The sequence below is a fragment of the Nerophis ophidion genome, linkage group LG24 (genome assembly GCF_033978795.1).
Source record: "Nerophis ophidion isolate RoL-2023_Sa linkage group LG24, RoL_Noph_v1.0, whole genome shotgun sequence".
NCBI classification, from domain to species: Eukaryota; Metazoa; Chordata; class Actinopteri; order Syngnathiformes; family Syngnathidae; genus Nerophis; species Nerophis ophidion.
In genome coordinates, this window is record NC_084634.1 from 26144765 (window position 1) to 26170062 (window position 25298).

Here is a 25298-nt window from a genome sequence, read left to right on the forward strand (position 1 = left end):
TTATGACGTGACTGGGTCGGCACGCTGTTTATAATGAGGAAAAGCGGACGCCTGGATAGCATGCGGCTGTTAAGGGGTGAAGGTTTCAGGTGAGAGAGGACACTAAAGGTAGTGCCTTTAGGCCCGCCCCTGATATTGTTGTCTGGGTTGAAATCGGGAGAAATTCGGGAGAATGATTGCCCCAGGAGATTTTCCGGAGGGGCACTGAAATTCAGGAGTCTTCCGGGAAAATTGGGAGGGTTGGCAAGTATGATGTAATGACACTTATTTGGGTGTATTGTGTGTGGAGGGGCCTAGCTTAGATCACATGGCCAATTACACCACACGGCCCATTTTTACCTAGAAGTACCGTATTTTTCGGATTATAAATCGCTCCGGAATATACGTTGCACCGGCTGAAATTCCATAATAAAGAAGGGAAAAAACATACGTCGCACTGGAGTATAAGTCGCATTTTTGGGGTGAATTCATTGGATAAAATCCAACAAGAATAGACATTTGAAAGGCAATTTAAAATAAATAAAGAATAGTGAACAACAGGCTGAATAAGTGTACGTTATATGAGGCATAAATAACCAACTGAGAAGGTGCCTGGTATGTTAATGTAACATATTATGGTAAGAGTCATTCAAATAACTATAACATACAGAACATGCTATACGTTTACCAAACAATCTGTCACTCCTAATCGATAAATCCCATGAAATCTTCTTCCTCGATGTCGCGTCTAAACAACTCTGCCAACTCCAAAGGTATGCGGCGCTTCTTCTTGTTGTTTTCTGCTGCATATTTCACTACGTCCAGCTTGTAATCTGCAGTACATGATTTCCTTTTCGGTGCCGTTTTTGTTCAGCCCTTCTCAGTTTTTATAAGTTACCGCCAAAGCATATAGCATATCACAGTTAGCATTCCATGACCCGCAATGCACTTCTGCCATGACCCTCCCCCACCGAATTTGTGTGTGTGACGATTACTGACGTGTGTGTGACAAATGCTGACATTTTCTTCATCTCTTCCGCGAATGAGATAAATATTATTATTTAATATTTTACGGTAATGTGTTAATAATTTCACACATAAGTCGCACCGAGGTATAAGTCGCACCCCCGGCTAAACTATGAAAAAAACTGCGACTTATAATCCGAAAAATACGGTAAATGTCAAGAGGTGTCGAACGGTGCGTCGTGGAAGACGCCAGAGTTTGTTTTTATTTTGAGGACACAGACGAATGAGGTAGCAGCCTGAAGTAAAAAGGGGTATTTATTACTTAAACAGAAAAAACAAAAAAAGAGAACAGAAGGGAAATGCTCTGAACGGCCAGACTGTGTTGACAACAAAACAAATGCTGAAACCCAGCAAAACACTCGCAGGAATTGTGGAGCAGACGGCGTCCACAAAGTGTGTGCGTACCAGAGCTTGGCATCAAAGAATCGTTAATAGTCACCGGTAAACAGAGAATAATGTCCCGACAACAAAGGTAGCAAAAGGATCAATTTAAATAGTTCTAATCGCGAACAGAAAACAGGTGAGGGGAAGAAAGGCTTGAAGGCATTCTTAAAGCAGTTATGAAAAACACCCCTACACCAGGAAGTGCCAACAAAATAAGAGCACAGGACAGGAACACACTAAACACAGAAGAACACGAACAAAACGCAACATAAGGCTCGACCTGGTGTAACCAGCCGTGACAGTAAACACGTTTTTTTTTTTAACTCATACACACACACAGATCACTCATCATTTTTGTAGTTCCAAATAAATCTGCCATAATTTATTTGACAAAAAGTACATCATGATGATCATCTTAAGGATGTATGGTCAACACATTACCCTGAGTAACTTGCTGTTGACACACTACATAAGAAATGCATGGCTGTATGAGATTATAGCCAGAAATCATTCTAATTTACGGTTTTAACTTTTTTTCCCCTTAAAAGTAAGTTTGTCCGTGAGTAAATGTTCCCAATAATCAGGTAATATATTTTTTATAACGTGAATAACCGGAATTGAAAAAATGGTCACGGATATGACGTATGTTTACTTATGGATTAAAATGACGTAAGTAATTGTTGAACATGTTGTCTAAGCCCCGCCCTCTTTGAGTAACGTCACCCCCTCAAGAGCCACCCCCGAGTAGGTGTCATTATACACTACTTGTGAAGAAAATGAATGCATGGGTTTCTTACTTCGGGGAGTCTTTCCCAGGCGTCTCAAGAGTGCGCTCAGTCCTGTCCTTTCCTTAGTCGGAGACGCACACAGAAGCTCCGCCTTCCCCATAAGTGACAGCTCATCTCCCGCCTGCAGAGTGAAGCTGTACGGCTCGCTGTCCTCGCTGAACTCCCCCGAGACCACCTGCACAATTGTACCCACCACACAGTAGAACATTTGAAAAGTGTCATCATAAACTACTACCACGGGCCCATTCATTAGGTACACACAATCTAATGAGGTCCAATACAAGAGTGGTCTCTGCATACTCTTCCAGATATTTTACTCATCCTGTCAAGGGTCATGGGTTAGCTGGAGCCTATCCCAGTGTTTTGTGGGTGAAAGGTGATGTGCACTACATATAAACAAAACTAGCAGTCACTCACTTTTGCACCTATAGACAATTTAGAGTCTCTAACTAATGCGGTCTTTCTCAAATAGTGAGGCTTTTATACTCATATGGATTCTTCATTCATCACTATAAGGCAGTGGTTCTCAAATGGGGGTACAAGTACCCCTGGGGGTACTTGAAGGTATGCCAAGGGATACGTGAGATTTTTAAAAAAGATTCTAAAAATAGCAACAATTCACAAATCCTTAATAAATATATTTATTGAATAATAATTCAACAAAATATGAATGTAAGTTCATAAACTCTGAAAAGAAAGGCAACAATGCAATATCCAGTGTTGACAGCTAGATTTTTTGTGGACATGTTCCATAAATATTGATGTTAAAAATTATTTTTTTGTGAAGAAATGTTTAGAATTAAGTTCATGAATCCAGATGGATCTCTATTACAATCCCCAAAGAGGGCACTTTAAGTTGATGATTACTTCTATGTGTGGAAATCTTTATTTATAATTGAATAAGTTGTTTATTTTTCAACAAGTTTTTAGTTATTTTTATATCTTTTTTTTCAAATAGTTCAAGAAAGACCACTACAAATGAGCAATATTTTGCACTGTTATACAATTTAATAAATCAGAAACTGATGACATAGTGCTGTATTTTACTTCTGTATCTCTTTTTTTTCAACCAAAAATGCTTTTCTCTGATTAGGGGGTACTTGAATTAAAAAAAATGTTCACAGGGGGTACATCCCTGAAAAAAGGTTGAGAACCACAGCTCTAAGCCACGTTTGTAAGTTTTACACAATAACTAAAACCCTTTATACTTACTAGACGAGGCCTGGGCAATTATTTTGACTCGGGGCCAATTTAGAAAAAAAATGTGTCTGGGGGCCGGTATATCTATTTTTAGGAACATTAATACAAAACCTCACAATAAAGTCTGATTGAATGCTAAAAATGTTATGACAGACCGCCTTAAAATGCAATGGATTTTTTTTTTTTCTATGAACGATAATACCCTGAATATTGAGAACATATGAACGTCACACCCCCTCAATCAACATATTTTACAAACAAGCCAAATGCAACAAAAATGCAACAAACACCGCAGAATATGAACGTGAAGGGTAAAACAAACAAAAAACATCGGGACAGCGTGGCGCAGTGGGAAAAAGTGGCCGTGAGCAACCCGAGGGTCCCTGGTTCAATTCCCACCTAGTACCAACCTCGTCACGTCCGTTGTGTCCTGAGCAAGACACTTCACCCTTGCTCCTGATGGGTGCTGGTTAGCGCCTGGCATGGCAGCTCCCTCCATCAGTGTGTGAATGGGTAAATGTGGAAGTAGTGTCAAAGCGCTTTGAGTAACTTGAAGGTAGAAAAGCGCTATACAAGTACAACCCATCTATCATTTATATATGTGATACATCACTAATCTTTAGGACTTTCTTGTAAAAATCTCCTTCCACGTTTGTCCCTGACATCTGTCCTTCAGGCTGGCCGCTCTGGAAACACTCTCTGGAAACACTCCCCACCAACACTGCTTGGTGCCTCGTCTGACCTGCTGTGATGTAGATTACCATAGCAACTAGTAGGGTTGTACGGTATACGGGTATTACTATAGTACCGTGATACTAATGAATCATATTTGGTACTGTACCCCCTCTGAAAAGTACCGGTCCGCCACACCTTAATATTTTTTGTCAAAGTAAAGCTAATAATGCAATTTTTTCTGTTCCCCTTTATTTGGAAAAATATTGAAAAGTATCAAAATAATATTGATATTAGGACAACACTAGTCACTAAAATATCATTCAAAAGCGCAGATTCCAACCATTGAAATATGTTGTATAGTTCAAGACTTATGGTAATTTGAAAACATCACTGCACATTATAATGGCAGCAACACTTTCCATCTTTTTCCAAGCATTTTGGAACTTGCAAGCGTACTTCTTCTTCTTACTTGTCATCGCCATGTCTCTTCTTCGTTTTTCTGCTTTGTCTCTGTTATGTTCTTGGACATTACTACTTGTCGTAGTTTTGAAGCAACGTATGATGGGAATCCGGATGTTGTGCGTCAGTGTATTAACGTGCTGGCTGGAATAAACACACTGAGAAATAGCTCCGTGCCTGCTTAATTTATGGGTTATAGATAAACCTATGGATAACGGAGACATATATAATAGTCTCCTTTTCAGGTGAGAGAGGACGCTAATGGCAGTGCCTTTAAGGCACACCCCAATATTGTGGAAATCGGGAGAAATTCAGGAGAATGGTTGCCCCGGGAGATTTTTGGGAGGGTCACTGAAATTCGGGAGTCTCCCGGGAAAATTGGGAGGGTTGGCAAGTATGCTGGTACCTGCTGATCTGTATTTGGGATCTGCGTAAATCCTGAAAAATTGTAGTCCGTGCCTACGCCATAGTCAATGAACTTCTTCTTTTTCTCTATCTTCTCATGTGACATTCATCTTCCGCTGTTGCTATTTCTAATATAAATTTGTGTAATGTTCTTACTTATATCTGTCAGTAAACTCGCCATCAACGCGCTAAAACATACCGGTGTAGTGAGTTTACATTATTCACCCAAGGAACTTTAGTTATTAGAGAGTCGGACGGTTTTTCACGGGACACATTTCCTGTGTTGTTGTTTCCGGATGAGGAAATGCTGCTCCGTTATTGATTCAAGTAAAGTCTGAATGTCATTAAAACAGTTAGCTCCATCTTTTGACACTTCTTCCACTCTGTCTTTGCACGCTACACCGCTACAACAAACATGGAGGGGAGAAGACGCTGCCGAAGGTGAGCCAATTAAATAAGACCGCCCACAAAACGACGCATCCGGAAGTGACTGTCAGAAAGCGGCTTGAAGATGATCTGTAAAACATCATCTACTACAGTGGTCCCCAACTTTTTTCTAGCTGCGGATCGGTCAACGTTTGAAAATTTGTCCCGCGGGGGGCGGGGGGGATTTTTTTTATTTTCTTTCTTTTTATGTATTTATTTATTCTGTCATGAAAAAGGGAGGGTTTTTGGGTTGGTGCACTAATTGTAAGTGTATCTTTTGTGTTTTTTATGTTGATTTAATAAAAATTAAAAAAATTAAAATTATTCTGCGGCCCGGTGCCAATCGAGCCCGGTGGTTGGGGACCCCTGATCTACCGTATTTTTCGTATTACAAGTCGCTCCGGAGTATACGTCGCATCGGCCGAAAATGAATAATAAAGAAGGAAAAAAACATACAAAGGTCACACTGGAGTATGAGTCGCATTTTTGGGGGAAATTTATTTGATAAAATCCATCCCTTCCATCCATACATTTTATTCTGCTTATTCCTGATAAAATCCAACAAGGCAATTTAAAATCAATAAAGAATAGTGAACAACAGGCTGCATAAGTGTACGTTATATGACGCATAAATAACCAACTGAGAAGGTGCCTGGTATGTTGACGTAACATATTATGGTAAGAGTCATTCAAATAACTATAACATATAGAACATGCTATACGTTTACCAAACAATCTGTCACTCTTAATCGATAAATCCAATAAAATCTTCTTCCTCGATGTCGCTTCTAAACAACTCTGCCAACTCCAATGACCCACAATGCATTTCTACCATGACCCTCCCCCGCCAAATTCTTATTGGTTGACGTGTATGTGACGATTGCTGACATTTTTTTCGTCTCTTCCGCAAATGAGATAAATAATATTATTTAATATTTTACGGTAATGTGTTAATAATTTCACACATAAGTCGCTCCGGAGTATATGTCGCACCTCCGGCCAAACTATGAAAAAAACTGCTACTTATAGTCCGAAAAATACGGTAAGCAACACTTTGACCAAAGAACCACCATTACATGTTATGTAGACCTCAAGGAAGTGTTTTACATATAGAAAAAAAAAATAGGACTCCTTTATTGCGCCCTGTAATCTGGTGTTCCTAATATATGAAAAAATATCAAAAATAGACCTTTCATCGGCAGTGCGCCTTATAATCCGGTGCGCCATATAGTCCGGAAAATACGGAAATAGTAATTGTTTCCCATGTTTGATGAAGGACGTGTCAACAACAAAGTTGAGGCATCTGCAGGAAGTCATACTTCTTGTGCTGGATCTCACTGTGGGTGTGTGTACCTAATGTTTGGACCAGTGAGTGCATACAAAGGCCAGTGTTTAAAAGTTTGAGAGAGAAGCAACAAGGGCATGAACCTTGACGCTGAAAGTGACCGTTTCCATGACGAAGACACGGTCAGGGAACACTGCAGCCACCTCTTCCACGCTGGAGAAATACTGGACCGGATCCCTGATGTCTCGGTCTTCATCCAACAACTTGAACTTCCCTGCAGAGACAACAAGGAGGTTATCGCCATGGAGCTGAGGAAGATTAGGGATAGAAACCAGGAGGTGGGTAAGAAGGGTTTCTGACAAAAACACCAGACTTTGCTTTGGGTGACAGGGGCACAAAGACGCCTCGCTGACCTCTGACCTGCCACGAGCTCTCCAGCCAATCGATAGCCGACGGGGTTGGCATGGCAACCAGTAAAGGAACCCCATTCTCACGCAGAGCAGACACACATCACCATGGAGACACTTACGTTCACTTCCTCATCCCCTCCTCCATCTATAAATCTTTTACAGGCCGCGATGGGAAGCAGACTAGCAACGGTTTGTTTTTCTTTCTTGTGAAAGTTACAAATAAGACGAAGGTATCGACGTTGAACAAGTTTGCTTCATTGACATGCGGCACGGAATGCTTATACACCCCAAAGGATCTTTTTTATTTCTTATAAGAGAGATGAGAACTCTTTTTTTTTTTTTTTTTTTAGTCTGAGAGGCAGAGCGGAATACCAAACCTCCTGCATCCACCGCCCTACTTCAGTCTTCCCTTCTCCCACCCCCGAACTTTCCATCCCAAAACTTCCCTGGGTAGAAGGACACAGAAGAAAACCAGCTTCCAAAACGCCCCCTGCGCCGAGTGATAAGTGAGGGATCGAGCCCGGGGCCTGAAAATGACGACAGGGGATTCCACAAAAGGAAAACACGTTACCAGGCTGTGAGCCTGCAAACATCACTAAAAACATCAAAATGGGAGGTTGTCACGATTCCACCACAAATACAAAGGGCCTGATCTAAGGTTTGCGCGTACTTAAACATGTGCAAACTTGATAGAACACGCAAAGCTGATCTACTTGCGTCTCTTTAGTGAGCAAAAAAGGAGCACAATCCGTTTAGTGCAGGCCTGGGCAATTATTTTACTCGGGGGGGCCAGATTTAGATAAAAAAGTGTGTCTGGGGGCCAGTATATCTATGTTTAGGAATACTAATACAAAACCTCACAATAATGATTGGAAGCTAAAAACGTTATGACAGACCGCCTTAAAAAACGGAATGGTTTTTGAATTTTTATTTACTGAATGAGACACCCAGAATGTACATGAAAATAAAGAATGTGGGATTTACAATATTAACTATGAATGATAAAACACAGAATATTGACAACATATTTTACAATCGACCAAAATGCAACCAAAATGCAACAAACATAGTGAAAAAAAAAACACCTACAATCTGAGTTATCTCATGGTGACCATAGTAAGTTATTAGATGACCATAGTAACCAATTAAATGTCCATAGTTAACTAGTATATGATGCAGATTCCAACCATTGAAAGACTTAGAATAGTTGAAGAATTCCGGTCAGTAGAAAACATCACTGCAGATCATAATAATAGCTACACATTCCATCTTAAAGATCTAAAACAATTATTTGGGAATGTCCGGTGGGCCAGATTGAAAAGCTCAATGGGCCGCATGCGACCCCCAGGCCTTAATTTGCCCAGGTCTGGTTTAGCGTGTCTGTCTTCATGTAAATGCGGTATATAAAGTCGTGGTCAAAAGTTTACATACACTTGTAAATAACATAATGTCAGGGCTGTCTTGAGTTTCCAATAATTTCTACAACTCTTATTTTTTTGTGATAGAGGGAGGAGAAAGTCCACATAGACGTATTTAGCACAGGCAGTGTGATTTATCAAGACTAAAACTCTTCTGCGGCCGCTGTTTTTTGTCTCTATTTAGTACGTCTAGAAAGGACGTGCGTACTGGCAAAAAAGGCTGTGAGAAAGGAGGCGATCGCTTTGCTGCTCCATCCCACGTATGATTGTCAACTAAGGATATAGCAATATGAACATTTCATATCACTGTTATCATTATTATTGTGGTGTTGTTGATTGTGCTAAAAAATAATATATTTTATATGGGTTGTCCCGATACCCATATTTTGGTACTAGTACCAAAATGTTTTAGAGCACTCAGCGTCACTTTAGCGCGTCAGTGTTTAAAGCGCCAACTTTATTGTTAGTTGTGAAGCCAAAATACGTCCATTCTTCATCTTTTGTCTTCACACTCTTTCTGCTCGCAAGTGCTGTGTGTTGACTAGCATGCGTCGTGGCTTGTATGCCAGCATTGTCACCGTGACGCACATCATGTCGATGAAATTTAAAGTACTTGTATTTATCAAAAGCAGTATGGCGACCTTTTGAATTAATTAGTACTGCGGTACTTCATTAGTACCATTTTTTGACCAAGTTGATCATTCTTTAGTGATTTACTCAGTGGCCTAGTGGTTAGAGTGTCCGCCCTGAGATCGGTAGGTTGTGAGTTAAAACCTCGGCCGAGTCATACCAAAGACTATACAAATGGGACCCATTGCCTCCCTGCTTGGCACTCAGCATCAAGGGTTGGAATTGGAGGTTAAATCACAATAAATGATTCTCGGGCGCGGCAACGCTGCTGCCCACTGCTCCCCTCACTTCCCAGGGGGTAATCAAGGGGATGGGTCAAATGCAGAGGACAAATTTCACCACACCTAGTGTGTGTGTGACAACCATTGGTACTTTAACTTTAACTTAACTTAAATAAATGGACACACTGTTAGAAACGCCACTATTTGGCATTTTTCTCCCGTGTCACTGATAGTGTTTTACTTTTTATATTAGGGGTGTCAAAAATCGATATTTGAATGAATCACGATTCTTAACCGATGAAGAAAAAGAAAAAAAAAAGATTTAAATGTTTGTTTGTTTGTTTGTTTGTTTTCTAAAATCTGTCCTGTCCATTCACTCAGGTGTCATGTTTTGTGATCATGTTTTGTTTAGTTATTTTCTGTTTTGTTTTAAGACTCCATTTCTTCCTGTTTTTTCACTCCCTTGTTTTGTCACCATGGCGACCCATTTGATTCACCTGTCCCACATGTTGAACTCACGCACCTGTTTAAATTATGTCTTTATTATTTAAGCCTAGTTTTTCAGTCGGTTGTTTCGCCGTCATTGTTTCATGATCTCTTCACACTCTGCGTCATGCCATGTTTACGCTTTCTTGATGTTCATAGTTCATGCTGCCCTGCTGACGTCACCGCAAGTAAGTTTTTTTTTGTTCATACATGCCAAAGTTGGTGACTTCTGTTTTATGTACTTAGTTTACGTCAAAGTGCTTGTTTTTGTTCCCTGCATTAAGTTTTTAACCTCCGCTGCGAGCGCCTTTTGTTTGTATCCCTTTTGAGTAGAAATTAAGAATGTTCCTACATTCAAGCCATGACCTGTCTAGTCCGATTGCATCCCGGGAAAACAATCCTCGCAGCAAACTGCGACCCCCTCAACGTGACATCAGGAAAATCATATTGTTGATGTAGATGCCCATATCTGCTGTACAGATTTGTTTTAGAAAAGAGAAGTGTTGGGATTATTCCCTTGTTGCCTTATTTGTAGAATAGAATAGAATAGAATATATCTTTATTGTCATTGTACTTTGTACAACGAAATTGTAAGCAAAACTATTTTAGTTCAAATTAATAATAACACATAAAAACATAAGAATACAGATAGATAAAAATACATAAAAATAGCAAGCACACAGCTCACATGCACAGTCTTTCTTGTCTTCTGTTCAGCGACACTATTGCTCTCGGGTAAAACATTTTCTTATATCTGTTTGTCTGGCATTTTATTGTTCTCTATCTCCTGCCCAAGACCAGCAGTTCAAAAAGTTTATTTCCAGAGTGAGATCGATAGATAGATAGATAGATAGATAGATAGATAGATAGATAGTGCTTTATTGATTTCTTTTGGAGAGTTCCTTTAGGAAATTTAAATGGGTCCCTTTTGATGTTTTGGGCCTTTTTGAGGCACCTGGCACTGTACAGTTCATCTAGGGAGGGGAGAGATCATCCAGTGATCCTCATGGCAGTTTTTATGACCCTTGGAAGTGCGTTTATCTCTGTCGCCGTGCAGCTGGCATACCATACACAGATGCAGTATGTCAGCACACTCTCCATTGAGCAGCGATAAGGACACAAGCAGTTTTTGTGACAGGTTGTTCTTTTTGAGGAGTCTCAGAATGTAAAGTCTCTGCTGTGCCTTTTTGATGGTCACTGTGGTGTTCATACTGCACGACAGGTCTTCCTCGATCTGGACCCCCAGGGACCTGAAGTTAGAGACACTTTCCACATAGTCCCCATTGCTGACAGTGATTGGATGTATTTGTATTAAATGTTTGGGTATAATTTTAGGCAACAAAAACTGTTTTCTTTTAAATGTATCAAAATGTATCGGCGCTGTTTATCCATTTTATGGACGCATGTAGTTAATTGTAGAACTGGCACCCAATGTTATTAAAAAAAAAAAAGTATTGATTATAAATCAAGAATTGTTTTGAGTTGAGAATCGATTCTGAATCGCATCGTTACCCCCCAAAATCGAATCAAAACTTGCGGGGCCCAAAGATTCACAGCCCTATTTTATCAATCAATGTCAATGTTAAATTTATATAGCCCTAAATCACAAGTGTCTCAAAGGGCTGCACAAGCCACAACGACATTCTGGGTTCAGATCCCACAAAAGGGCAAGGAAAAACTCACAACCCAGTGGGATGTCAATGTGAATGACTATGAGTAACCTCGGAGAGGACCGCAGATCTGGGTGACCCCCCACTCACCTCTAGGGGAGACCGGATGTAATGTACGTCGAGTGGTTCTAGCACAGGGGTCGGCAACCCGCGGCTCCGGAGCTGCATGCGGCTCTTTAGCGCCGCCCTAGTGGCTCTCCTGAGCTTTTTCAAAAATATATGAAAAATGGAAATGATGAGGGGAAAAAAATGTTTTTTGTTTTAATTTGGTTTCTGTAGGAGGACAAATATGACACAAACCTCCCTAATTTTTATAAAGCAAACTGTTTGTATTAAACATGCTTCACTGATTCGAGTATTTGGCGAGCGCCGTTTTGTCCTACTAATTTTGGCGATCCTTAAACTCACCATAGTTTGTGTACATGCATAACTTTCTCCGACTTTCTAGGACGTGTTTTATGCCCCTTCTTTCTCCGTCTCATTTTGTCCACCAAACTTATAACGTTGCGCATGTATGCACAAAGGTGAGTTTTGTTGATGTTATTGACTTGTGTGAAGTGTGCTAATCAGACATATTTGTTCACTGCATCGATTAGCATGTTAGCATGCTAAGAGATGCTAACATGCTAATTAGGCTAGCTGTATGTACACATTGCATTACCATTCCTCATTTGTAGCTATATTTGAGCTCATTTAGTTTCCTTTAAGTCCTCATAATTCAATTTATATCTCATGACACACTATCTGTATGTAATATGGCTTTTAATTTTTTTGCGGCTCCAGACAGATTTGTTTTTGTATTTTTGGTCCGATATGGCTCTTTCAACATTTTGGGTTGCCGACCCCTGTTCTAGCACAATGTTGTGAAAGTCCAGTCCATTTTATATGTTTTAATGCAGGGGTCACCAACCTTTTTGAAACCAAGAGCTACTTCTTGGGTACTGATTAATGCAAAGGGCTACCAGTTTGATACACACTTAAATAAATTGCCAGAAATAGCCAATTTGCTCAAATTACCTTTAATAAATATATATATATATATTCAACTGGAAAAAAAAAGAGAAATCTAGCTAATTTGAATCTTTTTGAAGAAATTCAAAAAATAATTTATGGAACATCATTAGTAATTTTTCCTGATTAAGATTCATTTTAGAATTTTGATGACATGTTTTAAATAGGTTAAAATCCAATCTGCAGTTTGTTAGAATATATAACAAATTGGACCAAGCTATATTTCTAACAAAGACAAATCATTATTTCTTCTTGATTTTCCAGAACAAAAATTTTAAAAGAAATTCAGAAGACTTTGAAATAAGATTTAAATTTGATTTTAAAGATTTTCTAGATTTGCCAGAATAATTTTTTTGAATTTTAATCATAATAAGTTTGAAGAAATATTTCACAAATATTCTTCGTTGAAAAAACAGAAGCTAAAACGAAAAATGTTATGAAAATGTATTTATTATTCTTTACAATAAAACTAATAAATTTACTTGAATATTGATTTAAATTATCAGGAAAGAAGTGGAAGGAATTTTTAAAGGTAAAAAGGTATATGTGTTTAGAAATCCTAAAATAATTTTTAAGGTTTTATTTTTACTCTAAAATGGTCTTTCTGAAAGTTAAAAGAAGCAAAGTAAAATAATAAAATAATTTATTTAAACAAGTGAAGACCAAGTCTTTAAAATATTTTCTTGGATTTTCAAATTCTATTTGAGTTTTGTCTCTCAGAATTAAAAATGTCGAGCAAAGCGAGACCAGCTTGCTAGTAAATAAATACAATTTAAAAAATAGAGGCAGCTCACTGGTAAGTGCTGCTATTTGAGCTATCTTTAGAACAGGCCAACGGGCTACTCATCTGGTCCTTATGGGCACCACGTTGGTGACCCCTGTTTTAATGATTGAGCATTAATTGTTTGAAATAGTAGTTTGTACCAAAGCCCTTTAATATTTATTTGAATAAAAAGTGCATAACTAATAATCTATCATTATTATTTATTATTTCTGGCGGGTGTTGTGTCCTTCTGTTTAGTGGTCTTCGAACACATCGTAAAAACACCTCCGTCCTGTATTCCTCGGAGTATAGAACGATCACTTTGTTTTCAAGTTGTTTTTAGTTGGTCAGACAGCAATGTGTTTGTATACGTTTAAATTGGGGTATGTCGTTTCTTAAGGGGGAAAGACGTTAATCCCAGAGCAAACCACCATCTACCGTGCCTAGTTGCCTACATTTAACCAACCACAGAAGACATTACGCATTTCAAACCAATCAGAAACAATGTAAGGCGGGTCTTGGCGTCTCCCTTTCACGCACTTCACCTGTACATTGTTTCTGATTGGTTTAAATCGCGTGGTGTCTTTTGTGGTTGGTTAGATTAAGGCAGAACCTCAGATATGCACACGCAGATTGTATTACATGCACACACTTCTGAATGCGCGCGCATAGGTTGTATTACGGCAGAAGTGTTGCAAAATCCACGTGGAACTACAAACCCCAAAACAGTTGGCACGTTGTGTAAATGGTAATTAAAAACAGAATACAGGGATTTAGCAAATCCTTTTCAACTTATATTAAACTGAATAGACTGCAAAGACAAGATACTTAACGTTCGAACTGGTAAACATTGTTATTTTTTGCTAATATTAGCTAATTTGGAATTTGATGCCTGCAACATGTTTCAAAAAAGCTGGCAAAACAGGCAAAAAAGACTGAGAAAATTGAGGAATGCTCATCAAACACTTATTTGGAACATCCCACAGGTGAACAGGCTAATTGGGTGAAATGGTAAAATGGTAAATGGTTGTACAAACCCCGTTTCCATGAGTTAGAAAATTGTGGTAGATGTAAATATAAACGGAATACATTGATGTGCAAATAATTTTCAACCCATATTCAGTTGAATATGCTACAAAGACAACATATTTGATGTTCAAACTGATAAACATTTTTTTTTGCAAATAATCATTAACTTTAGAATTTGATGCCAGCAACATGTGACAAAGAAGTTGGGAAAGGTGGCAATAAATACTAATCAAGTTGAGGAATGCTCATCAAACACTTATATGGAACAACCCACAGGTGTGCAGGCTAATTGGGAACGGGCGGGTGCCATGATTGGGTATAAAAGCAGCTTCCATGAAATGCTAAGTAATTCACAAACAAGGATGGGGCGAGGGTCACCACTTTGTGAACAAATGTGTGAGCAAATTGTCGAACAGTTTGAAAACAACATTTCTCAACGAGCTTGTGGAGGGGGGGCGTGGCCTGCAGCGAAGCAGGGTGTGCCAGGAAAGGCCTAGTTATCTATTCACCTGTCACTCTGTTAAAAGGCAGCAGCCCGGAGGAGAGGTTTGTTGGAGCTGGAGCAAGAGGGCGAGCGAGAGCGAGAGACCAACAGACTACTGTTGAAAAAGCAATCTGAAGAACATTGTTGAAAAATAAAAGTCGATTGTACCCATTAAACGGGCTCGCATGACAATGCTTGGTGGTCTGGAGGAACCACTGGAAGAGAGCTTCCAATGAACTATTGCAAGGAATTTAGGGGATTTCATCAACTAGGGTTAGTAATATCATCAAAAGGTTCAGAGAATCTGAAGAAATCACTGCACGTAAACGGCAATGCCCGTGACCTTCGATCCCTCATGCGGGATGGCATCAAAAACATCTATGAAGGCACCATTAATGATGAAAGGTACATACAAGTTTTGGAGCAACATATGTTGCCATCCAAGCTACGTTTTTTTCATGGACACCCCTGCTTATTTCAGCAAGACAATGCCAAGCCACATTCTGCACGCGTTACAACAGCGGGACTTCGTAGTAAAAGATTTCTGGTACTAGACTGGTCTGCCTGTAGTCCAGACCTGTCTCCCATTGAAAATGTGCAGCGCATTATGAAGACTAAAATACGAAAAACGGAAAGCCCGGACTGTTTAACAACTTAAACTGTACATCAAGCAAGAGTGGGAAAGAATTCCACCTGAAAACCTTCAAAAATTGGTCTCCTCAGTTCTCGAAACGTTTACTGAGTGTTGTTAAAAGGAAAGGCCATGTAACACAGTGGTAAAAATGCCCCTGTGCCAAATTTTTTGCAGCGTGTTGCTACCATTAAATTCTAAGTTAATGATTTTTTTGCAGTTCCAACATTAAATATCTTATCTTTGCAGTCTATTCAATTGAATATAAGTTGAAAAGGATTTGCAAATCATTATATTCTGTTTTTATTTACCATTCACACAACGCGCCAACTTCACTGGTTTTGGGTTTTGTATATTAGGGCCAGACAAACAACTTACAACACATGTACACAGATCTAAAACAAATATATCTGATTACCAAAGGTGGGTAGAGTAGCCAGAAATTGTACTAAAGTAAGAGTACTGTTACTTTAGAGATGTATTACTCAAGTAAAAGTCACCCAAATATTTACTTGAGTAAAAGTAAAAAGTATGTTGTGAAAAAACTACTCAAGTACTGATGAGTAATGATGACGGCAACAAATAATGCACAAAAACATAAAAATAGCAATGAACAAGTTCAGAGCCAAGAATATGTCTTAATCAACTAAAACAATAATATATATTAAATAATATATATTTGGTTTTACACTGTAAATAAAAAAAAATTGAAAATGAATTTTACCTTTGCAACCTCATGATACTATTGGCTAAGTTTTATATTCATAAATGTAAGTTTCGCAATACCCGACCTGTTTTTTGTGCCTTTAAAAAAGATTTAGAACTCTACATTAAAACACACAAGCTGTGAAAACGATGATGCTGTGTTTCAAATTTAAGTTATTTACTGAGATTGAGTGAGTTTATGGCTTTGCACTTTGTTTATTTTATATTAATATTTTTTATGCATTCTATTTTAGTTACTTTGAATTTACAACCCCCTGGCGCTGTTTTGTACTGTTTTTATACTTTGATTATTATTTTCAACTGTTTGTAAATATTGAAATTTATAAAAGTCTATAACAAAAAAAAAAAAAGTGTGCAGTTAATTATGTGACCGCCTGGCTCTGTTTGATTGGTGAAACGGAGTCAAACGTCACCAGTGACTGTATTTGATTGGTGAAACGCAGGCATGTGATAGATCCTACTTTGAAGGTCTGTCTGACAAAACAAAACAATCAAAGCGTGTATTAAGAGCGATAAAAATCTGTAGCGAGCTGAATGTAGATAAATGGAGCGGAGTTAAAGTAGTGTTTCTTCTCTATAAATATACTCAAGTAAAAGTATGTTGCATTACAACTACTCTTAGAAGTACAATTTATCCCAAAAGTTACTCAAGTAAATGTAACGGAGGAAATGTAGCGCGTTACTACTCACCTCTGCTGATTACACACACTCTTGATATACAGACACACACAGTGAATTGCGCACGGATTGAGATACATGTTTGCAAATAATTTAGCTCCAATATTACTTCCATATGTGCCAATTTCACATCAAAAGTAAAGGAAGGGTTTCTTGCATCATGCATTTAATCTGTAATCAAGCACATTCCATCAAGTATTCACCACAGGACAATCTTCTACAAACCTTTCTAACGCATCGTTTGAGCCACTCAGAAACTTATCGATGACAAACAATCATTCAGCTTTTTTGTCTCCCGACACTTCATTCATCTCTGATGGCGGAGAGAGAGGAAGCATCCTGTTGTGTATCCTCAGGAGGAAACCTATATTGCTCTCTTCCTAAGCATATTTGGACTTCCTGTGTGAAGTCATCGCTTAGACATTAGCTCATCGTTGCCAATGGCGTGTGAATCACCTTGAAAGTTAGTCCGAAAGTCATCAGTACGTTTTATATTCTTTTGTGTGTGTGTGTGTGTGTGTGTGTGTGTGTGTGTGTGTGTTTATATTGTATAGTGGAATATTAGGATAATAACATTAGGAAGAAACTTACATAGGAACTAAATAGACAAGCTAACATTCCCTCATGTCGGAGCTTTAAAGGCCTACTGAAATGAGATTTTCTTATTTAAACGGGGAAAGCAGGTCCATTCTATGTGTCATACTTGATCATTTCGCGATATTGCCATATTTTTGCTGAAAAGGATTTAGTAGAGAACATCCACGATAAAGTTTGCAACTTTTGGTGCTGATAAAAAAGCCTCGCCTTTACCGGAAGTCGCAGACGATGACGTCACAAGGGTGAGGGCTCCTCACATCCTCACATTGTTTTGAATGGGAGCCTTCAGCAGCAAGAGCTATTCGGACCGAGAAAACGACAATTTCCCCATTAATTTGAGCGAGGATGAAAGATTCGTGGATGATGATATTGATAGCGAAGGACTAGAAAAAATTATAATACAATAAAAAGCGACGGCTCCGGGCGGCGGCAGTGTGAGCGTTTCAGATGTAATTAGACACATTTACTAGGATAATTCTGGAAGATCCCTTATCTGCTTATTGTTTTAATAGTGTTTTAGTGAGATTGTAAAGACATACCTCGAGGTCGGATGGCTGCGGTGAACACGCGGGTGTCTCAGAGAGAAGCTGAGGAGCCAAGCTCACAGCTGCCTTTTAAACAGCTACTGCAGGAGGAGGAATAATCCATTGATGTCCCCGGTAAGATATATATCATAATTTTCCCATCCAAAAACATGCTGGTTGACGTAGAGAAACATGTTCGCTTGACCGCTCTGTGTTAAAAACGAAGAAACACCGGCTGTGTCTCCGCACTAAAGGCAGCTGCAATCCACCGCTTTCCACCAACAGAATTCTTCTTTTTAGTCTCCATTATTATTTGAACAAATTGCAAAAGATTCAGCAACACAGATGTCCAAATTACTGTGTAATTATGCGATGAAAAGAGACGACTTTTAGCCGTAACTGGTGCTGAGCTAATATTTCCTGACAGTCCGTGACGTGACACGCACGCGTCATCATTCCGCGACGTTTTCAACAAGAAACTCGCAAGAAATTTAAAATTGTAATTTAGTAAACTAAACCGTCCGTATTGGCATGTGTTGCAATGTTAATATTTCATCATTGATATATAAACTATCAGACTGCTTGGTCAGTAGTAGTGGGTTTCAGTAGGCCTTTAAAGATGTTGACTGCCTTTTAATGGGCGGAAAAAAGTCTTATGTCGCCTCGAATGCAGAGGACGTGGAGGAGAGCCAGGAACAAGATACACTAAGAGGGCGCATGGTGAAATTGGCAAGGAGCTGAACAACCAAATACATAAACAGCATGACAACATGAAATACTTAAAGGAAAACTGCTTTTTGGGGGGGAAATTTCGACCGACATTCATACACTGAGACAAGAACACACGTCTTTCTCTTTTCTGTGCTTTCTAAATAGTGAAATACTGCTAGCAAGAGGCGGCTAACAATTTAGGTAATAGGGATATGATCTATTTTGTCTATACTACCCTTAAAAAATACAGTTGTATATAGATGCTGTAATTATATATATTGGGGATGTCCGATAATGGCTTTTTTGCCGATATCCCATATTCCGATATTGTCCAACTCTTAATTACCGATTCTGATCAACCGATACCGATATATACAGTAATGGAATTGACCAACTCTTAATTACCGACTCTGATCAACCGATACCGATATATACAGTCGTGGAATTAACACATTATTATGCCTAATTTTGTTGTGATGCCCCGCTGGATGCATTAAACAATGTAACAAGGTTTTCCAAAATAAATCAATTCAAGTTGTGGAAAAAAATGCCAACATGGCACTGATCTATTTATTATTGAAGTCACAAAGTGCATTATCCTTTTTAAACATGCCTCAAAACAGCAGCTTGGAATTTGGGACATGCTCTCCCTGAGAGAGCATGAGGAGGTTGAGGTTGGCGAGGTTTCGGTAGTGGAGGGTGTATATTGTAGCGTCCCGGAAGAGTTAGTGCTGCAACGGGGGCTGGGTATTTCTTCTGTTGTGTTTATGTTGTGTTACAATGTAGATGTTCTCCCAAAATGTGTTTGTCATTCTTGTTTGGTGTGGGTTCACAGTGTGGCGCATATTTGTAACAGTGTTAAAGTTGTTTATACGGCCACCCTCAGTGTGACCTGGATGGCTGTTGAAAAAGTATGCATTGTAATTAACTTGTGTGTGTGTGAAAACCCGTAGATATTATGTAATTGTGCCGGCACGCAAAGGCAGTACCTTTGTCCCTACGTCGTTGTACCACTCCGTACAGCGGCGTTTTAACAAGTCATAAATTTAACTTTTTGAAACTGATACCGATAATTTCCAATATTACATTTTAAAGCATTTATCGCCCGATAATATCAGGTATCTCTAATATATATATATATATATATATATATATATATATATATATATATATATATATATATACACATACATATATCATGTAGTTAGGGATTCATACCATGTACCGGTATTTTGGGATCGGACCATTTAGATTCTAGAATCTAGACAAATGATACTATTTTTTTTTCCAGCTGACCGTCTTAATAATGACACGCTGTTAAATTCAGTTCAAGTGCTGCTACTACTCATATATATATATATATATATATATATATAAATATATATACTGTGTATATATATACATATATATATATATATATATATGAATATATATATACTGTGTATATATATACATACATATACATACATATATAAATATATATATATATACTGTGTATATATATATATATATATACATACATACACATACATATATAAATACATATATGTGTACATGTGCATATATACGTATATGTGTGTGTGTGCGTATGTATGTATGTATATATATATATATATATATAAATATGTATATATATATTAAAAAAAATATATATATATACACATATATATATATATATACATATACATATATATATATATATATATAAATATGTATATATATATTAAAAAATATATATATATATACACATATATATATATATATACATATACATATATATATATATATATATATATATATATACATATATATATATATATATATATATATACATATATATATATATATATATATATATATACAAACCCCGTTTGCATATGAGTTGGGAAATTGTGTTAGATGTAAATAAGAACAGAATACAATGATTTGCAAATCTTTTTTAACCTATATTCAGTTGAAAGGACTACAAAGACAAGATATTTGATGTTCAAACTCATAAACTTGTTTTTTTTTTTGCAAATAATAATTATCTTTGAATTTCATGGCTGCAACACATGTCAAAGTAGTTGGGAAAGGGCATGTTCACCACTGTGTTACATCACCTTTTCTTTTAACAACACTCAATAAACGTTTGGGAACTGAGGAAACTAATTGTTTAAGCTTTGGAAGTGGAATTCTTTCCCATTCTTGTTTTATGTAGAGCTTCAGTCGTTCAACAGTACGGGGTTTCCGTTGTCGTATTTTACGCTTTATAATGCGCCACAAATTTTCCATGGGAGACAGGTCCGGACTGCAGGCGGGCCAGGAAAGTACCCACACTATTTTACTACGAAACCACGCTGTTGAAACACGTGGCTTGGCATTGTCTTGCTGAAAAAGGCAGGGGCGTCCATGATAACGTTGCTTGGATGACAACATATGTTGCTCCAAAACCTGTATGGACCATTCAGCATTAATGGTGCCTTCACAGATGTGTAAGTTACCCATGCCTTGGGCACTAATACACCCCCATACCATCACAGATGCTGGCTTTTGAACTTTGCGCCCATAACAATCCGGATGGTTATTTTCCTCTTTGTTCCGGAGGACACCACGTCCACAGTTTTCAAATATAATTTTAAATGTGGACTTGTCAGACCACAGAACACTTTTCCACTTGGAATCAGTCCATCTTAGATGAGCTCGGGCCCAGCGAAGCCAGCGGCGGTCCTTGGTGTTGTTGATAAATGGGTTTTGCATTGCATAGCAGAGTTTTAACTTGCACTTACAGATGTAGCAACCAACTGTAGTTACTGACAGTGGTTTTATGAAGTGGTCCTGAGCCCATGTGGTGATATCCTTTACACACTGATGTCTGTTTTTGATGCAGTACTGCCTGAAGGATCAACGGTCCATAATATCACCATTATATGCAGTGATTTCTCCAGATTCTCTGAACCTTTTGATGATTTTACGGACCGTAGATGGTAAAATCCCTAAATTCCTTGCAATAGCTCGTTGAGAAATGTTGTTCTAAAACTGTTCGACAACGGTTTTTATTTTCTTTACTTAGAAAGTGAACAAACTTTTAATGATGAAATTTAAGCACAATAAAATGTTGCAAATAACAACATGTAAAATATATTGAATGGTGAGAACGACTGATTGGTACTAAGACAAAGACGAGGTAGGAATAATAGGATTTGCTTTTTCCTATGGAGGGTGGAGCGATGCAGTGTGATGCCAGGGGGTGGGTGAGTCTGACCCAGAGAAACATGCTTTATCAGTATCATATAGTATCATACTTCAAACTCTGCTTCAAAAAGCAATGCTCTACAAAACATGCTCATTGTAGCTGATATCTCGGACTTAAAAAATTTAAAATCAGCACAAAAAATCAGCTCAAATGATTCTATTAATTTTTATTTTGTAGGTTAAAGTGTCTAAAATATTGGCTCCTGAGTTAATGTTATAATGAATAAATGATAAATGGGTTGTAATTGTATAGTGCTTTTCTACCTTCAAGGTACTCAGAGCGCTTTGACACTACTTCCACCTTTACCCATTCACACACACATTCACACACTGATGGAGGGAGCTGCCATGCAAGGCGCAAACCAGCACCCATCAGGAGCAAGGGTGAAGTGTCTTGCTCAGGACACAACGGACGTGACAAGCTTGGTACTAGTTTGGGATTGAACCAGGGAACCTCGGGTTGCGCACGGCCACTCTTCCACTGCTTCACGCCGTCTTGAACAATTTGAATGTAATATTATTTCTTACGTTTATTTAATTTGATTTCTCAGGAACAAATAGTTCAAGTCCGCCAAAAAATTGTTACGGTTTAAATAATGATTTTTTTTTTTTCAGGCAATTTGATTCACTTTATATCTTTTATGTTAGACTAAAAACAATGTTGATAAAGTTATTTGTAATAAGTTGATCTATATTTCTTTTTTTGTTTGTTTTCTTCCATTTTAATAAGGATACAGTGTTATGGAGAGGTGTACTTAAATTATAGTATTTATTAGCATGTTATAATTGATGTCAATTCTTATTTGTAACAATTCTTAATCGATATTTTATTTCTTAATATATAAAAAAATGTTTAACTACTTTATTAAATATTTGGGTATAATTTTATTAAATACAACTATTTTATCCTCAAGTAATATAGTCATCAATCAGAACTGTTAATCTATTTTATGGAGAAATGTACCGTATTTTCCAGACTATAAGGCGCACTTAAAATCATTTTTTTCCCTCAAAACTCGACAGTGCACATTAAACCTGGTGCGCCTAATGTACGGAATATTTCTGGTTTTGCTCACTGACCTCGAAGCTATTTTATTTGGTACATGATGAAATGATAAGTGTGACAGTGACATAGATGGCAGTCAAACATAAAAGATAATTGGTAAGAGGTATGACGGCAATATCACTCAAATAAAACAACGCCAACATTTTAAATTTTCCATTGAAAATATAAAACATTACACACGGCGCTCAATAATCCATCAAAATGTTTTAGTACGACTTTGGTAAGCTATAAAACAGATTCGCTTGGTAGATTGTCGGCGCATTAAACATCCATCCTTCCATCCATTTCCTACCGGTTGTCCCTCTCTGGGTCGCGGGAGCCTATCTCAGCTGCATTTGGACGGAAGGCGGCGTACATTCTGGACAATTCGCCACTTCATTGCAGCGCTTTAAACATAGTAGTAGTATTATGGTGTGTATAAGGTAAGACATATCTGGTGTTTTCTTTCGCAATATTATGCAATAGCAACTTTTCTTACCTTCTGGTACCTGTTGATCTGTATTTGGGATCTGCATAAATCCTGAAAAATTGTGCGCATCCGCCTTTTAAATTGTTAGCGTCCGCCTTTGTAGTCCGCACAGACAATGTAGTCAATAGGCTTCTTCTTTTTCTGTATCTTCTTGTTATCCTCCGCTGTTGCGATTTCTAATATAAAGTAGTGTAAAGTTCTATATCTGTCAGTAAACTCGCCATGAAAGCGCTAAAACATACCGGTGTAGTGAGTTTATATTATTCACCCAAGGAACTTTAGTTATTAGAGAATTCCGGTCGGACGGTTTTTCACGGGACACAATTCCGGTGTTGTTGTTGTTTCCAGATGATTTAAGTAAAGTCAGAATGTCATTAAAACAGTTAGCTCCATCTTTTGACACTTCTTCCATTCTCGTCCTTGCACGCTACACCGCTACCACAAAGATGACAGAGATAAGGCGCTGTTAAAGTTGAGCCACGTAAATAAGATCACCCACAAAACGGTCCATCCTGAAGCGACTGTCAGAAAGCCGTTTGAAAATGATCTGTAAAACATCATCCATACAACATTTTGACCAAAGAACCACCATTACATGTTATGTAGACCAGTGTTCTTCAACCTTTTTTGAGCCAAGGCACATTTTTTGCGGTGAAAAAATGCGGAGGCACACCACCAGCAGAAATTATTAAACAACTTCTCTCAAAGTAGGTGTACTGTCACCACCTGTCACATCACACCCTGACTCATTTTGACTTGTTTGCTGTTTTCCTGTGTGTAGTCTTTTACTTCTTGTCTTGCGCTCCTATTTTGGTGGCTTTTTCTCTTTTTTTGGTATTTTCCTGTAGCAGTTTCATGTTTTCCTTTGAGCGATATTTTCCGCATCTACTTTGTTTTAGCAATCTAAAATATTTCAGTTGTTTTTATCTTTCTTCGTGGGGACATTGTTGATTGTCATGTCATGTTCGGATGTACTTTGTGGATGCTGTCTTTACTCCACAGTAAGTCTTTGCTGTCGTCCAGCATTCTGTTTTTGTTTACTTAGTAGCCAGTTCAGTTTTAGTTTCGTTCTGCATAACCTTCCCTAAGCTTCAATGGCTTTTCTTAGGGGCACTCACCTTTTTTTTTACATTTTTGGTTCAAGCATTAGATACCTTTTTACCTGCACATTGCCTCCCGCTGTTTTCGACATTTACAAAGCAATTAGCTACTGAATGCCACCTACTGCTCCTCTCTGAGCTGCTACCTTACCGTGGTAGAGGAGTTTGCGTGTCCCAATGATCCTAGGAGCTATGTTGTCTGGGGGTTTTCATGCCCCCTGGTAGGGTCTCCCAAGACAAACAGGTCCTAGGTGAGTGATCAGACAAAGAGCAGCTCAAAGACTTCTATGGAATTACAACGAAATTAACCCAGATTTCCCTCGCCCGGACGTGGGTCACCGGGGCCCCGCTCTGGAGCCAGGCCCGGAGTTGGGGCACGATGGCGAGCGCCTGGTGGTCGGGCCTGTCCCCATGGGGCCCGGCCGGGCACAGCCCGAAGAGGCAACGTGGGTCATCCCTCCAATGGGCTCACCACTCATAGGAGGGGCCATAGAGGTCGGGTGCATTGTGAGCTGGGCGACAGCCGAAGGCAGGGCACTTGGCGGTCCGATCCTCGGCTACAGAAGCTAGCTCTTGGGACGTGAAACGTCACCTCACTGGGGGTGAAGGAGCCTGAGCTAGTGCGCGAGGTAGAGAAGTTCCGGCTGGATATAGTCGGACTCACCTCGACGCACAGCAAGGGCTCTGGAACCAGTTCTCTCGAGAGGGACTGGACCCTCTTCCACTCTGGCGTTGCCGGCAGTGAGAGGCGACGGGCTGGGGTGGCAATTCTCGTTGCCCCCCGGCTCAAAGCCTGCACGTTTGAGTTCAACC

At 38.7% G+C, this 25298-nt stretch overlaps 2 protein-coding genes across 2 annotated transcripts in view; one reads left to right on the forward strand and one right to left on the reverse strand.

The window, feature by feature from the left end:
• hadhaa (hydroxyacyl-CoA dehydrogenase trifunctional multienzyme complex subunit alpha a) overlaps positions 1-5666 on the forward strand; it is a 46562-nt gene extending 40896 nt beyond the window's left edge. The window contains exon 22 of the mRNA XM_061885862.1: positions 5346-5666. The gene's annotated coding sequence lies outside the window, so the exon portion shown is untranslated. The remainder of the gene's footprint in view (positions 1-5345) is intronic.
• Positions 1-25298, reverse strand: part of gareml (GRB2 associated, regulator of MAPK1-like) — a 76678-nt gene that overhangs the window by 13656 nt on the left and 37724 nt on the right. The window contains exons 3-4 of the mRNA XM_061885863.1: positions 6771-6901; positions 2187-2352 (exon numbers count right to left, since the gene is read on the reverse strand). Coding sequence (XP_061741847.1) covers positions 2187-2352; positions 6771-6901 — 297 coding nt within the window. The remainder of the gene's footprint in view (positions 1-2186; positions 2353-6770; positions 6902-25298) is intronic.